Source organism: Anomaloglossus baeobatrachus, chromosome 4 (assembly GCF_048569485.1).
Source record: "Anomaloglossus baeobatrachus isolate aAnoBae1 chromosome 4, aAnoBae1.hap1, whole genome shotgun sequence".
Lineage (NCBI taxonomy): Eukaryota > Metazoa > Chordata > Amphibia > Anura > Aromobatidae > Anomaloglossus > Anomaloglossus baeobatrachus.
Window position 1 is genome coordinate 611,587,658 of NC_134356.1, and position 12,755 is coordinate 611,600,412.

The 12,755-nt window shown below is 46.8% G+C and overlaps 1 protein-coding gene across 2 annotated transcripts in view; it reads left to right on the top strand.

Moving 5' to 3' along the window:
• Positions 1-12,755, top strand: part of CNNM4 (cyclin and CBS domain divalent metal cation transport mediator 4) — a 75,576-nt gene that overhangs the window by 35,864 nt on the left and 26,957 nt on the right. The window contains exons 4-7 of one of the 2 annotated variants that reach the window (XM_075346209.1): positions 5,835-5,972; positions 6,638-6,807; positions 7,927-8,026; positions 8,168-8,218. In XM_075346209.1, the coding sequence (XP_075202324.1) occupies positions 5,835-5,972; positions 6,638-6,807; positions 7,927-8,026; positions 8,168-8,218 (459 nt within the window). The remainder of the gene's footprint in view (positions 1-5,834; positions 5,973-6,637; positions 6,808-7,926; positions 8,027-8,167; positions 8,219-12,755) is intronic. The other variant, XM_075346211.1, reaches the window with a different exon arrangement.

Sequence of the window (12,755 nt, forward strand, 5' to 3'; positions counted from 1 at the left end):
GCTCCTTTCGGAACTCATTTGGTTGGTCGACATACTGTGCTGTCCCCGCCACCAGCCGCGGACTACGCAGGGACCGACCTTCTCAGCTCTCCCCGAAACCCACTTCGTCATGGCAGCCTAGACTGAAACAGTCCAGGACTAGGGAGACTCGGCCATGACGTTTTCCCCCCTCATGACTCTTTCGGCGCCCTGGAAGAGACACTCATTGTAGGAGGTAGACTGCGGCTCTTTCATCACATCTGGGCTGCCACCTCAGACGACAAATGGGTGCGAGACCTTGTGTCTTCCGGTTACCACATAGAATTTCGGACCCGACCCCCGAGTCGGTTCTAACAGGAGGAGTGATAATACCTGTCCCAGATGACGAGAAGTTCGGGTTTTTTTTTATTCCAACCTCTTTGTGGTCCCCAAAAAGGATGGGTCAGTTCGACCCATCCTGGACCTCAAACACCTAAACAAACGTGCACGTACAGAGATTCAGAATGGAGTCCCTAAGGTCCATTATTGCATCCATGGTCGAAGGGGAATTTCTCGCCTCCACAGACATCAAGGACGCGTACCTGCACATAACCATCGCCCCAGATCACCAAAAGTTCCTCCACTTCGCAATTCAGGACTCCCACTTTCAATTCGTAGCTCTACCTTTCGGTCTTGCCACCGCACCAAGGGTCTTCACCAAAGTCATGGCGGCCGCCATGAGCGTCCTTCACGCTTCCTCCCTTACTTGGACGACCTCCTCATCAAGGCCCCCTCCTTCCGTGACTGCTCAACCAGCGTACAGATCACTCTGGACACCCTTTCCCGCTTAGGGTGGCTAGTGAATCTGGACAAATCATCCCCGGTCCCATCACGATCCATCACCTTCCTGGACATGTCCCTGGACACCCGTCGGGGCTTGATTTTTCTCCCTCAGGACAAGGCGATCGCTCTTCAACGAGCGGTACGCTTCCTTCTACGTCCTTCGTCTCGCTCCATTCGATTCAGCATGAAAGTGCTCGGCAGGATGGTGGCAGCTATGGAAGTAGTACCCTTTGCTCAACTGCACCTCCGCCCACTGCAGCTAGCCCTTCTAGCGGCCTGGGACAAGAGCTCCTTCTCCCTGGACAGACATCTTCACCTGACTCCTTTAGTCAGGTACGCACTCTGCTGGTGGCTTCGGTCCTCACCCCTATCGAAGGGGAGATCTTTTCTCCCAGTGAACTGGCTGGTCCTGACCACGGACGCCAGCCTCCTAGGCTGGGGAGCAGTGTACCGGCACCACACTGCTAAAGGACGTTGGACGCCCCAAGAGTTTTTCCTACCCATAAACATCCTGGAACGCCGTGCGATCTTCCTCGCGCTCAGAGCGTTCTGCCCTCTGCTAGCGGGTCGTCAGATTCGAGTTCAATCGGACAATGCAACAGCTGTAGCCTATATCAATTGGCAGGGGGGCACCCGCAGCAAAGCGGCTTATCTCGAGGCCCACAAGATCCTCAGCTGGGCCGAATCGTCGGGATCAGTGATATCAGCGGTACACATACCGGGGGTAGAGAACTGGGCAGCAGACTTTCTAAGTCGCCAAGGCCTGGCCGCCGGAGAATGGTCTCTTCACCCAGATGTTTCTACACATCTGCACTCGCTGGGGCACACCAGACGTGGACCTAATGGCCTCAAGGTTGAATGCAAAGATACCCGCGTTCATAGCCAGGTCACGCGACCCGGAGTCCATCGGCGCGGATGCTCTAGTCTGCTTTTGGCACCACTTCCGCCTGCCTTACATATTTCCATCTCTACCCCTGCTGCCGCGGGTAATCAGGAAGATCAAGGCAGAGGGAGTCCCGGTGATACTGATAGCACCGGACTGGCCCAGGCGCGCCTGGTACGCCGAATTAGTACAAATGCTCACAGACGCACCGTGGCGCCTTCCAGACATCCCAGACTTGCTGACCCAAGGGCCCATTTCCCATCAGAACTCCAGAGCCCTGAAGCTGACGGCATGGCCATTGAGACCTGGGTATTAACAAGAGCAGGATTCTCCCCCGCGGTTATTTCCACCATGATCAGCGCCCGAAAGCCTGCTTCATCCCGCATTTACCACCGTACGTGGAAAATCTTCCTTTCATGGTGCAGGGAAACTAACGTCCAGCCTATGCCTCTGGCCATCCCCAGAATTCTTGACTTTCTACAGTCTGGCTTGCAAGCGGGGTTGGCTCTCAGTTCCCTTTAAAGGGCAGGTCTCAGCGCTCTCAATCTTCTACCAATGCCGCCTGGCTCAAAAACCGCAAGTCAAGACCTTCCTCCAGGGCGTTTCCCATCTAGTTCCCCTGTACAAACGGCCACTGGAACCATGGGACCTCAACCTCGTTCTGGACGGTCTCCAGAGGTCTTCCTTTGAACCCCTCAAGGAATCCTCCCTTGCTCTTCTGTCCTGGAAGGTAACATTCCTGGTGGCAATTACGTCCATCAGACGGGTTTCGGAGCTAGCAGCACTCTCTTGCCGTGAGCATTTTCTGATTTTTCACCAGGACAAGGTGGTTCTGCGCCCCCTTCCGGATTTCCTTCCAAAGGTTCTTACCCCGTTTCATTTGAACGAGGATAGTGTTCTGCCTTCCTTTTGTCCACACCCGGTTCATAGGGTGGAAAGGTCTCTGCATTCGTTAGACCTCGTCAGAGCTCTCCAATATTACATATCCAGGACAGCCCCCTTTAGGAAAACGGACTCTTTGTTCGTCATTCCTGAGGGGCCTAAGAAGGGACAGGCAGCTTCAAAGGCGACTCTGGCTCGCTGGATTCGCTCTGCGATCCAGGAAGTCTACCGCTTGCAACTCAAGCCCATTCCTAGTGGGCTGCGGGCTCATTCCACGCGAGCAGTTGGCACTTCGTGGGTCATTTGGCATCAGGCTTCAGTGGAACAGGTGGGTAAGGCTGCGACCTGGTCTAGCCTACATACGTTTTCAAAGCATTAGAGAGTCCATACCCAGGTTTCAACTGAGGCAAATCTGGGTAGGAAAATTCTGCAAACTGCAGTAGAGCACCTCTCTCAGTAGGCGCTCCAGGCTGTCTGGGACTGGTTCCTAGTCCTTGGGTTGTGTTGTCTTCTTTTGTGTTTCCCACCCATGGACTGCTTTAGGACGTCCCATGGTCCTGTGTCCCCCAATGAGGCATCAGAGAAAAACGGATTTTTGTGTACTCGCCGTAAAATCGTTTTCTCTTAGCCATCATTGGGGGACACAGCACCCCCCTGTTGCCCTGTTGGGCCTTGGTTCTCTCAGTACCTTATTTGGTTATGACTCCTCTTTTCTCATGTTCCTCTGAGAAGTTTTGACTGTTTTTTTTTTTTTTTTTTTCTTCTTCTCCTACTGCTTGTGTACTAAAACAGAGGCTGCCTGGCCCGGCCAGGGGGTGTATACTTCAGAGGAGAAGCTAAGCTTTCGCATCTACTTAGTGTCCTCCTATGGATATGCAGCAGAACACCCATGGTATATGTATGTATGTATGTATGTATGTATGTATGTATGTATGTATAGTGCCTACAAGTAGTATTCAACCCCCTGCAGATTTAGCAGGTTTGATAAGATGCAAATAAGTTAGAGCCTGCAAACTTCAAACAAGAGCAGGATTTATTAACAGATGCATATATCTTACAAACCAACAAGTTATGTTGCTCAGTTAAATTTTAATAAATTTTCAACATAAGTGTGGGTCAATTATTATTCAACCCCTAGGTTTAATATTTTGTGGAATAACCCTTGTTTGCAATTACAGCTAATAATCGTCTTTTATAACACCTGATCAGGCCGGCACAGGTCTCTGGAGTTATCTTGGCCCACTCCTCCATGCAGATCTTCTCCAAGTTATCTAGGTTCTTTGGGTGTCGCATGTGGACTTAAATCTTGAGCTCCTTCCACAAGTTTTCAATTGGGTTAAGGTCAGGAGACTGACTAGGCCACTGCAACACCTTGATTTTTTCCCTCTTGAACCAGGCCTTGGTTTTCTTGGCTGTGCGCTTTGGGTCGTTGTCTTGTTTGGAAGATGAAATGACGACCCATCTTAAGATCCTTGATGGAGGAGCGGAGGTTCTTGGCCAAAATCTACAGGTAGGCCGTGCTATCCATCTTCCCATGGATGCGAACCAGATGGCCAGGCCCCTTGGCTGAGAAACAGCCCCACAGCATGATGCTGCCACCACCATGCTTGACTGTAGGGATGGTATTCTTGGGGTCGTATGCAGTGCCATCCAGTCTCCAAACGTCACGTGTGTGGTTGGCACCAAAGATCTCGATCTTGGTCTCATCAGACCAGAGAACCTTGAACCAGTCTGTCTCAGAGTCCTCCAAGTGATCATGAGCAAACTGTAGACGAGCCTTGACATGACGCTTTGAAAGTAAAGGTACCTTACGGGCTCGTCTGGAACGGAGACCATTGCGGTGGAGTACGTTACTTATGGTATTGACTGAAACCGGAGCTCCTTCCTTGTTGTCCTTGGGTTAGCCTTGACTCTTCGGACAAGCCTGGCCTCGGCACGGATGGAAACTTTCAAAGGCTGTCCAGGCCGTGGAAGGCTAACAGTAGTTCCATAAGCCTTCCACTTCCGGATGATGCTCCCAACAGTGGAGACAGGTAGGCCCAACTCCTTGGAAAGGGTTTTGTACCCCTTGCCAGCCTTGTGACCCTCCACGATCTTGTCTCTGATGGCCTTGGAATGCTCCTTTGTTTTTCCCATGTTGACCAAGTATGAGTGCTGTTCACAAGTTTGGGGAGGGTCTTAATTAGTCAGAAAAGGCTGGAAAAAGAGATAATTAATCCAAACATGTGAAGCTCATTGTTCTTTGTGCCTGAAATACTTCTTAATACTTTAGGGGAACCAAACAGAATTCTTGTGGTTTGAGGGGTTGAATAATAAATGACCCTCTGAATAAACTTTTCACAATTTAAAAAAAGAAATAACATTCTTTTTTGCTGCAGTGCATTTCACACTTCCAGGCTGATCTACAGTCCAAATGTCACAATGCCAAGTTAATTCCGAATGTGTAAACCTGCTAAATCTGCAGGGGGTTGAATACTATTTGTAGGCACTGTATATGTATATATATATGTATGTATATATGTATATGTACCGTGTTTCCCCGATAGTAAGACACCCCCGATAGTAAGACGTAGTGGGGGTTTTGGGGGGGTCGGCTAATGTAAGACGTACCCCGAAAGTAAGACGTAGTAAAAATTTATTTATTTTTTTTTTCTTCTTTACAGTACAGTTACAGCGGCCGAGCGCTCAGCTGAGCGCCCTAACATGCCGGCGGCTTAGCGCTCAGCTGAGAGCTGACACATGCCGGAGGTCTGACGCTCAGCTGAAAGCTAGGCTACCGAGAAATGTTGCAGTAATGTTGTCCGTGGTCCATCAGGACCATGGACAACATACAAAATCACGCAGCCTCAGTGCCCTCATGTGCAGCCGCTGGTGGTTAAGTTTCCTTAAGTTGCGGCACACTTAGGGCGCAATCGCGGCAAGTCCCCATACGGTACATTGCATGGAGACTTACTGCGATTGCTGTGGGATTTTTTCCAATATAAGACATACCCCGAAAGTAAGAAAGTTTCACTTTTGGGGGTAAAAAGAATATAAGACACTGTCTTTCGGGGAAACACGGTATGTATGTATGTATATATATATGTGTATGTGTATGTGTAATATGTATGTATGTGTATGTATGTGTATATATATATATATATATATATATGTATGTATGTGTAATCTATATACACATATATGTGTGTATATATATATGTATGTATGTATGTATTTCACTAGCTGTAGAAATAATTTTCTCATTTATTATTCTACCTCTCCCCACCAGCCGACAATCGCAGTAAGAAACGTGTTGGGCGTCGTCAGGACAAAAAGGATTTTTCAGTTTTCAAAGATCCAGACAATGAACTGAGAGTTAAAATCTCCCCCCAGCTGCTCCTCGCTGCTCACAGATTCCTGTCCACAGGTAGATAACTTGGATATACGTTTTATATAAATGTTATGACTGTCCAGAATGTCTGACAATTTAACGTGTTTGATATTTCATTCAATTGAACGATTGACAGCAGGGTGAACAGAGCCTTAAAGGCCTTGTCCCATGAACAAAGTTAATTTTAATCAATAGCTCTTAAAAATAAAAATGTTGTGCTGCGATTTTATATATATGCCCCTGCTGTGTACTGTGTAATGGCCGTGTCTGACCGCACAGAGACATGGTCTGATCATACCACATCTCCAGGGCAGGGGATGTAGTAGGAGAATACAGACCTTACCGCAAATTATTCTTTCTTTGAGGTAAAACAGGCAATGGAATGTTTTACCTAACAAAAAGAATCAGCTGAGATCCCATGCTGTAAAGTCTGTATACTCTTTTGTGTCCTCCTTGGCCCAGGAGCTGTGGTATGATCAGAGCATGTACCTGTACGGTCAGACACGGCCATTACACAGTACACAGCAGGGACACATATATAAGATTATCTCAGCACAGGAGCATTTTTCTTAAACACATCCAATTGTGGAACTTATTATTATTCTAAGATCTATGTTAACATTTTTTTTTTTTTTTTTTTTTTTTTGTGTGGGGAAAACCCCATTGTTTTCCCATGGCCATAACCACTTTTGTTCTTATAGAGGTGGCATTGTTTGCACCTTCCTTGGTGTCAGAGAAGACACTTCTGCGGCTCCTGAAGTATCCGGATGTGGTACAAGAGTTGCATTTCAATGAGGATGAGAAGAAGGCATCTGAGCATTACTTGTATCAGCGCAACAAGATGGCTGACTATTTCATCCTGATCTTACAGGTAAGCGGGTTTATTCAACTAATTTGTGAATATAAAGAGGGACTTCTGATAGGGTTGAGTCATTACATACACATATTCATTTTTATATATAGATATTATTATAGATATTATTATTATTATTATAGATATTATTATGATAGATCTCTCTTGTAAATTTGATGATCAGTTTACTTTCTGCATTTAAAGGGGTTCTCTTCTTTTGGATAATTCATAGTTGTAAGAAAGGTCACATGATAATAAGTAAAACATAGGGCTCAATTCATTATTTGCCGGGTTTTGGGGTTTTTTTTAGAAGTCTCTTCTTTTTTGGTCGGTCTTGTCAAATTCGCTGACCCCCTTTTTTATACCAAATTCTTCAAAATGTTTGGGCTTGAATACAGTTCTCAAAGAATGAGAAAATAAAATCCCTGATATAATTCACACTACAGCCCAGTCACATGTCTATACTACAGCCCAGTCACATGTCTATATGGGCTGTAGACTGAAGATATACAGCTCCCAAGACCTGTGTTTCAACTCAAAGAGCTGTATCGCATACCAAAGTCAGCTGCTGGCTTTGATGTGTAAAGAAATATTTTAACCCATGTTGTGCAAATCTGGAAAGATATATTTCTTCACATATAGCAGTTGACTGAGGTACGTGTGATACAGCTCGTCAATGGATACAAAGGTTTTGGGAGCTATTTATCTTCAGTCTGAAGCCCATATTGACACGTGACTAGTCTGGGGCTGCAGCTTAAATTATTCCAGGGACATCATTTTATCTCATTCTTGGAGAACCCTGCTAACTTTTCTGTATGCCGTTGGATAATTGCAGTATCACTGCATGCTGAAAATGGAGGAATAGATAATGCCAGCTCCTATAGTGCTGGTAGAATGCTAATTTTAGAGGATATATGCACTCAAAAAGAGGGGTTTGTAAGTTGTAAGGTATGAGAATCGGGATAGCTCCTGGATATTAGACTAATTGATTTTAATACAGAAAGACACTTTACCTTGTTACGGGTGATGAAAGCACTAAAGCCATGCTTTTCCACAGGCTTGGTATGAAAGGATAGGTACACTTCCTTTGCCAAATTTTAGATATTTCATCCTTTTTGTTTTGTTTGTTTGATTTAGGGCAAAGTCGAAGTTGAGGCTGGAAAAGAGAACATGAAATTTGAGTCCGGAGCCTTCTCGTACTATGGTGTCATGGCCATGAGTACTCCATCAGCTAGTGGTGAGTGCGTTCTCACCGTCCAGATGTCATTCTCCTCTAAATGCACAATTCTCCTCTCCTTATCTGGCTGTTACTTCATTCTTTTGTTTCCGCCTCATATTCCCATCTTTTTTTTTTTTTTCTCTTACCTCCATCTCCCAGCTCCTGTCCGTCCTTCCATTAAAAGGGGGTCTCTGTTTTCGAGGTTGGCAGGTAAAGGAGACTGCATGCGAATGTATAGCGTGTGCTCCCACCTTCTGCACAGCTTATATAGAGTGTGACCGCAGTGTAATATGTCACCATATATTACACTGTATAACATTATCCAGCTGCATGGTATTACTGACCCAATCCTTTCTCTATAGCCTAACGTACCGAGGCAATTAACCGGTGGAGACTCGCATGAAGTCTATACATACACTACTCACAAAAAGTTAGGGATATTTTGGCTTTCGGGTGAAATGTATGGAAAACGTAAAATATCACTGTACTGTGAACTTTTTATCATGGAAGTCGGGCATTTAAGTAGAAGCAGCAGTGGTGATTTCCTCATCTCAAACAATATATTGAAACAAAAGCCAACAACAGTGGTGTGTATATACCCTAACCCCCCCCCCCAAAAAAAAGTCAGTATCTCAATGATTTGTCATGTGGCCTTCAGCATCAATTACAGCTGAGAACGACATCTCCTGCTGTTGTGGGGTTATCTTCTGAGGCATGGCATCCCACTCTAAAGGCCCAGTCACACACAACGACTTACCAGCGATCCCGAAAACGATGCGACCTGATAGGGATCGCTGGTAAGTTGCTGGGAGTTCGCTGGTGAGATGTCACACAGTCAGATCTTACCAGCGATGCAGGAACAATACAGGTCGCAGTAGCGACCTGTATAACGATCTCAGAAGTCACTGTGACCCTGTCACACTGTGTCAAACACAGAGATGCGTCCTGCTCAGCAGGACATCGCCTTTGAAGAAAATGGCCTGGACCATTCTGCAACGACTAGAGATCTCACAGCAGGGGCCTGATCGCTGGTAGATGTCACACATAACAAGATCGCTAACTGGATCGCTACTGCGTCACAGAAACCGTGACTCAGCTGCGATCTCGCTAGCGATCTCGTTATGTGTGACGGTACCTTAACTGAAGGGCGGGTATCAGGTCATTAAGGTTTTATGGTACAGAGTTACAGCCTATACACAACTCGGCTGATCCCCCTAGGTTTTCTATGGGATTCAATCAAACAGACTGCTGGAACACCATTTTAAATGTGAACAGGGTGCTAGCTAAAAAATAAACAATCTATATAAAGTGAAAGCTGCACACCAAATTCAGAGAAATATGAATCAGCAAACTGCTCTATAATACAAAAAGAAATGAAAAACAATTAGCCAGCTGAAAAATGTGACATTGCATGACTGCTGAGGATTATTTGAAAAAAAAAAAAAAAAGATATTTAGCTAATGTATTGATCAATTCATTACTGCCCGATAACCACTTCACGGTAATCTATTATTTATGGGGTCCCTAACCAAATGTTACCTCTGTGCTGTTGAAACCTGCTTGTGTATGGCTTTCACTTTATATAGATTGTGTATTTTTTAGCTAGCACCCTGTTCACATTTACAATGGTGTTATGGCAGTCTTTTTGAGTGTTATGCAGTTTTTTCTGTCTGAGAACCCAGTCCTGCCCTTTAGCCATGTTTATTCAATTTCCTTTATAGCCAGGTCCCTGGCTTCAGATACACAAGCGTGTTTCAACCGCACATAGAGGTAACATTTGGTTAGGGACCCGATTTTAAATAAGAGATTACCGTGAAGTGGGATCGGGCAGTAATGAATTGATTAATACATTAGCTAAATATTTTTTTTTTTTTTAATAATCCTCAGCAGTTATGCAATGTCACATATTTCAATGTTTTCAATTTTTCATATGGCTAATTGTGTTTTTCATTTCTTTATGTATTATAGAGCAGTTATGCTTATTCATATTTCTCTGAATTTGGTGTGCTTCTATGGGATTCTGGTCTGGGGAAAGGTGTTTTTTTTTTTTTTGTAGGTCACCCCAGTTGAGGTCCCCCAGTCTCCAATAGCTGTTCTGTAATGATTGACCCTGGATGAGCTGGAGCATTGTCATCCGTGAAGATGAAATTAGATCGGTGTTGTTCATGCTGAGACATAAATGACTGGATTAATGATGTTATTCCAGTAGTAAGGGCTTGTCACTGGACCATTCACACAGTGTAGGGGCCTTCTGTACTGACTAGACACACCAGCCCACACTGTAACACCACCACCACCGAAGGCTCATCTGGTGACAGCAGTGGCTGATGCATAGCGCTCTCCTTGACATTACCAACATTGTTGGTGGCCATCATTTCTTCTCGCCGTGGATCGATTTTCAACAGTGAAGAGCACTGAGGCCCACTGGCCCCTCATCCAGTGTACATACCACCTATACTTGGTGATGCAGTCAGGTACCCCTGCAGGTCATCTACTACTCAGACCATGCTGATATAAATGGTTTTAAATGGTCTCACATGACACTTTGGTGCCTCTCACCTCTGTTAAATGTGGATGGAGTTGTGTGGCATTTACCATCCGGTTCCGAAAGCCTTTGTTCATATTGAAGTGGTCATCGGTGTGGGATGTGACAGAAGGACGTACACTTCTTTGTCTTTGTGGCTCTTCCAGTCTCTCTGTATCTCTGTTGCAACCTGCTGATGACACTGTAAGCTCAATGACCACTTCCGTCTGAGAACATCCTGCTTGAAGCCTTGTAATGGTGAGGTACTGTTGATCAAATTAAGGTGTCGTCTTGGTCTCATGATGTCAAAATGTGAACAGCATAATGAGGAGGACTGTTTAATACCATTTCTAATTGAACCCTGAAATTTATTGGTCGATTCATGGATCAAACACCTATAATAAATTTTGCCATTAAGCTCCTTGTTAGAGAACAGCAAGTTGTGCAAAAAGTACTTAAACATTGAACAGTTGGACATGAAACTCCAAAAGGTTAGAGAAGGTCACCTGAAAAGGTTAGGGGGCATTTAGGATATCCTGAAATTTAATCTGAAAGCCAAATATCCCTAATTTTTTTTGAGTAGTGTATTTGTTTTTTAACCCCTTCAGGATAGATATTAGCTTTATATTTTAATTTAATTTTTTTTTTTTTGCGCCTTTGTCAATTTTTCTTTTCTTTGTCGCTCCTAATTGGGAGACCCAGACAATTGGGTGTATAGCTACTGCCTCCGGAGGCCACACAAAGTATTACACTAAAAAGTGTAAGGCCCCTCCCCTTCTGGCTATACACCCCCCCCGTGGGATCACGGGCTCCTCAGTTTTATGCTTTGTGCGAAGGAGGTCAGACATCCACGCATAGCTCCACTGTTTAGTCAGCAGCAGCTGCTGACTATGTCGGATGGAAGAAAAGAGGGCCCATACTAGGGCCCCCAGCATGCTCCCTTCTCACCCCACTTTCTGTCGGCGGTGTTTGTTAAGGTTGAGGTACCCATTGCGGGTACGGAGGCTGGAGCCCACATGCTGATTCCTTCCCCATCCCCATTAGGGCTCTGGGTGAAGTGGGACTTTACCGGTCTCCAGGCACTGAGACCGTGCTCCTTCCACAGCCCCCGGAGAATCGGCTGGAGCATCCCCAGTCTCCTGGAACTCGCTGCCTCAACACGTCAGACTATCCCCTACCCTTGCAAACTTCAAACGGAACCTGAAAACGCACCTGTTCAGAAATGCCTACAATCTACAATGAACTCGCTGCCGCCCGACCACCGAGCGGAGCTGCCGCCCGACCACCGTGCGGAGCTGCCGCCCGACCACCGTGCGGAGCTGCCGCCCGACCACCGTGCGGAGCTGCCGCCCGACCACCGTGCGGAGCTGCCGCCCGACCACCGTGCGGAGCTGCCGCCCGACCACCGTGCGGAGCTGCCGCCCGACCACCGTGCGGAGCTGCCGCCCGACCACCGTGCGGAGCTGCCGCCCGACCACCGTGCGGAGCTGCCGCCTGACCTACACCCCACCTATTGTCTCCTCCCCATAATCCTATAGAATGTAAGCCCGCAAGGGTAGGGCCCTCTTCCCTCTGTACTAGTCTGTCTACTGTAACTTGTATACGTATTTTGTATGTAACCCCCCTTCTCATGTACAGCACCATGGAATTAATGGTGATCTATAAATAAATAATAATAATAATAATAATATGGAGCTGAGTATCGTCAGGGACAGGGCCCTGCTTCGTTAAGGTACTCTGTGTCCCCGGGCATACCGCGTGCACACCGCAGCATGCTGGGCGTGTTAGTGCGCCGGGGACATCAGCGCTGCTGCGCTTGTGCCATTCCTCACTACAGCGCTGCTGAGTGAGTAGACTTAGTACGAACGGCCGCGCCGGCCGCTGGGGTCAGTTTTCACTGCGACGCGGCTGGGACTTGTGGTGCGCCGGGGACTTCCGCGCTAGCCGTGCATGTATGACGGCCGCGCTTATTACTACAGTCCCCGGCTTTTGCGGCCTAGTTCGTTTCGTTCCCGCCCCCAGACCTGCCAGTCAGGGGGAGGGCGGGACGCTGTACAGACCATCAGCGCTGAGGGCTGGAGTCTGCTTTACATACTCCAGCCCTCACACTGGGCACAGTGGGACGCCAGTTTCCCGCACTTTGTTTGTGGCACGCCCACGGTCCGCCCCTCCTCACAGGACGCCGGCAGCCATTCCTGTCTGCACGCTGAGCTGGAGAGGGGA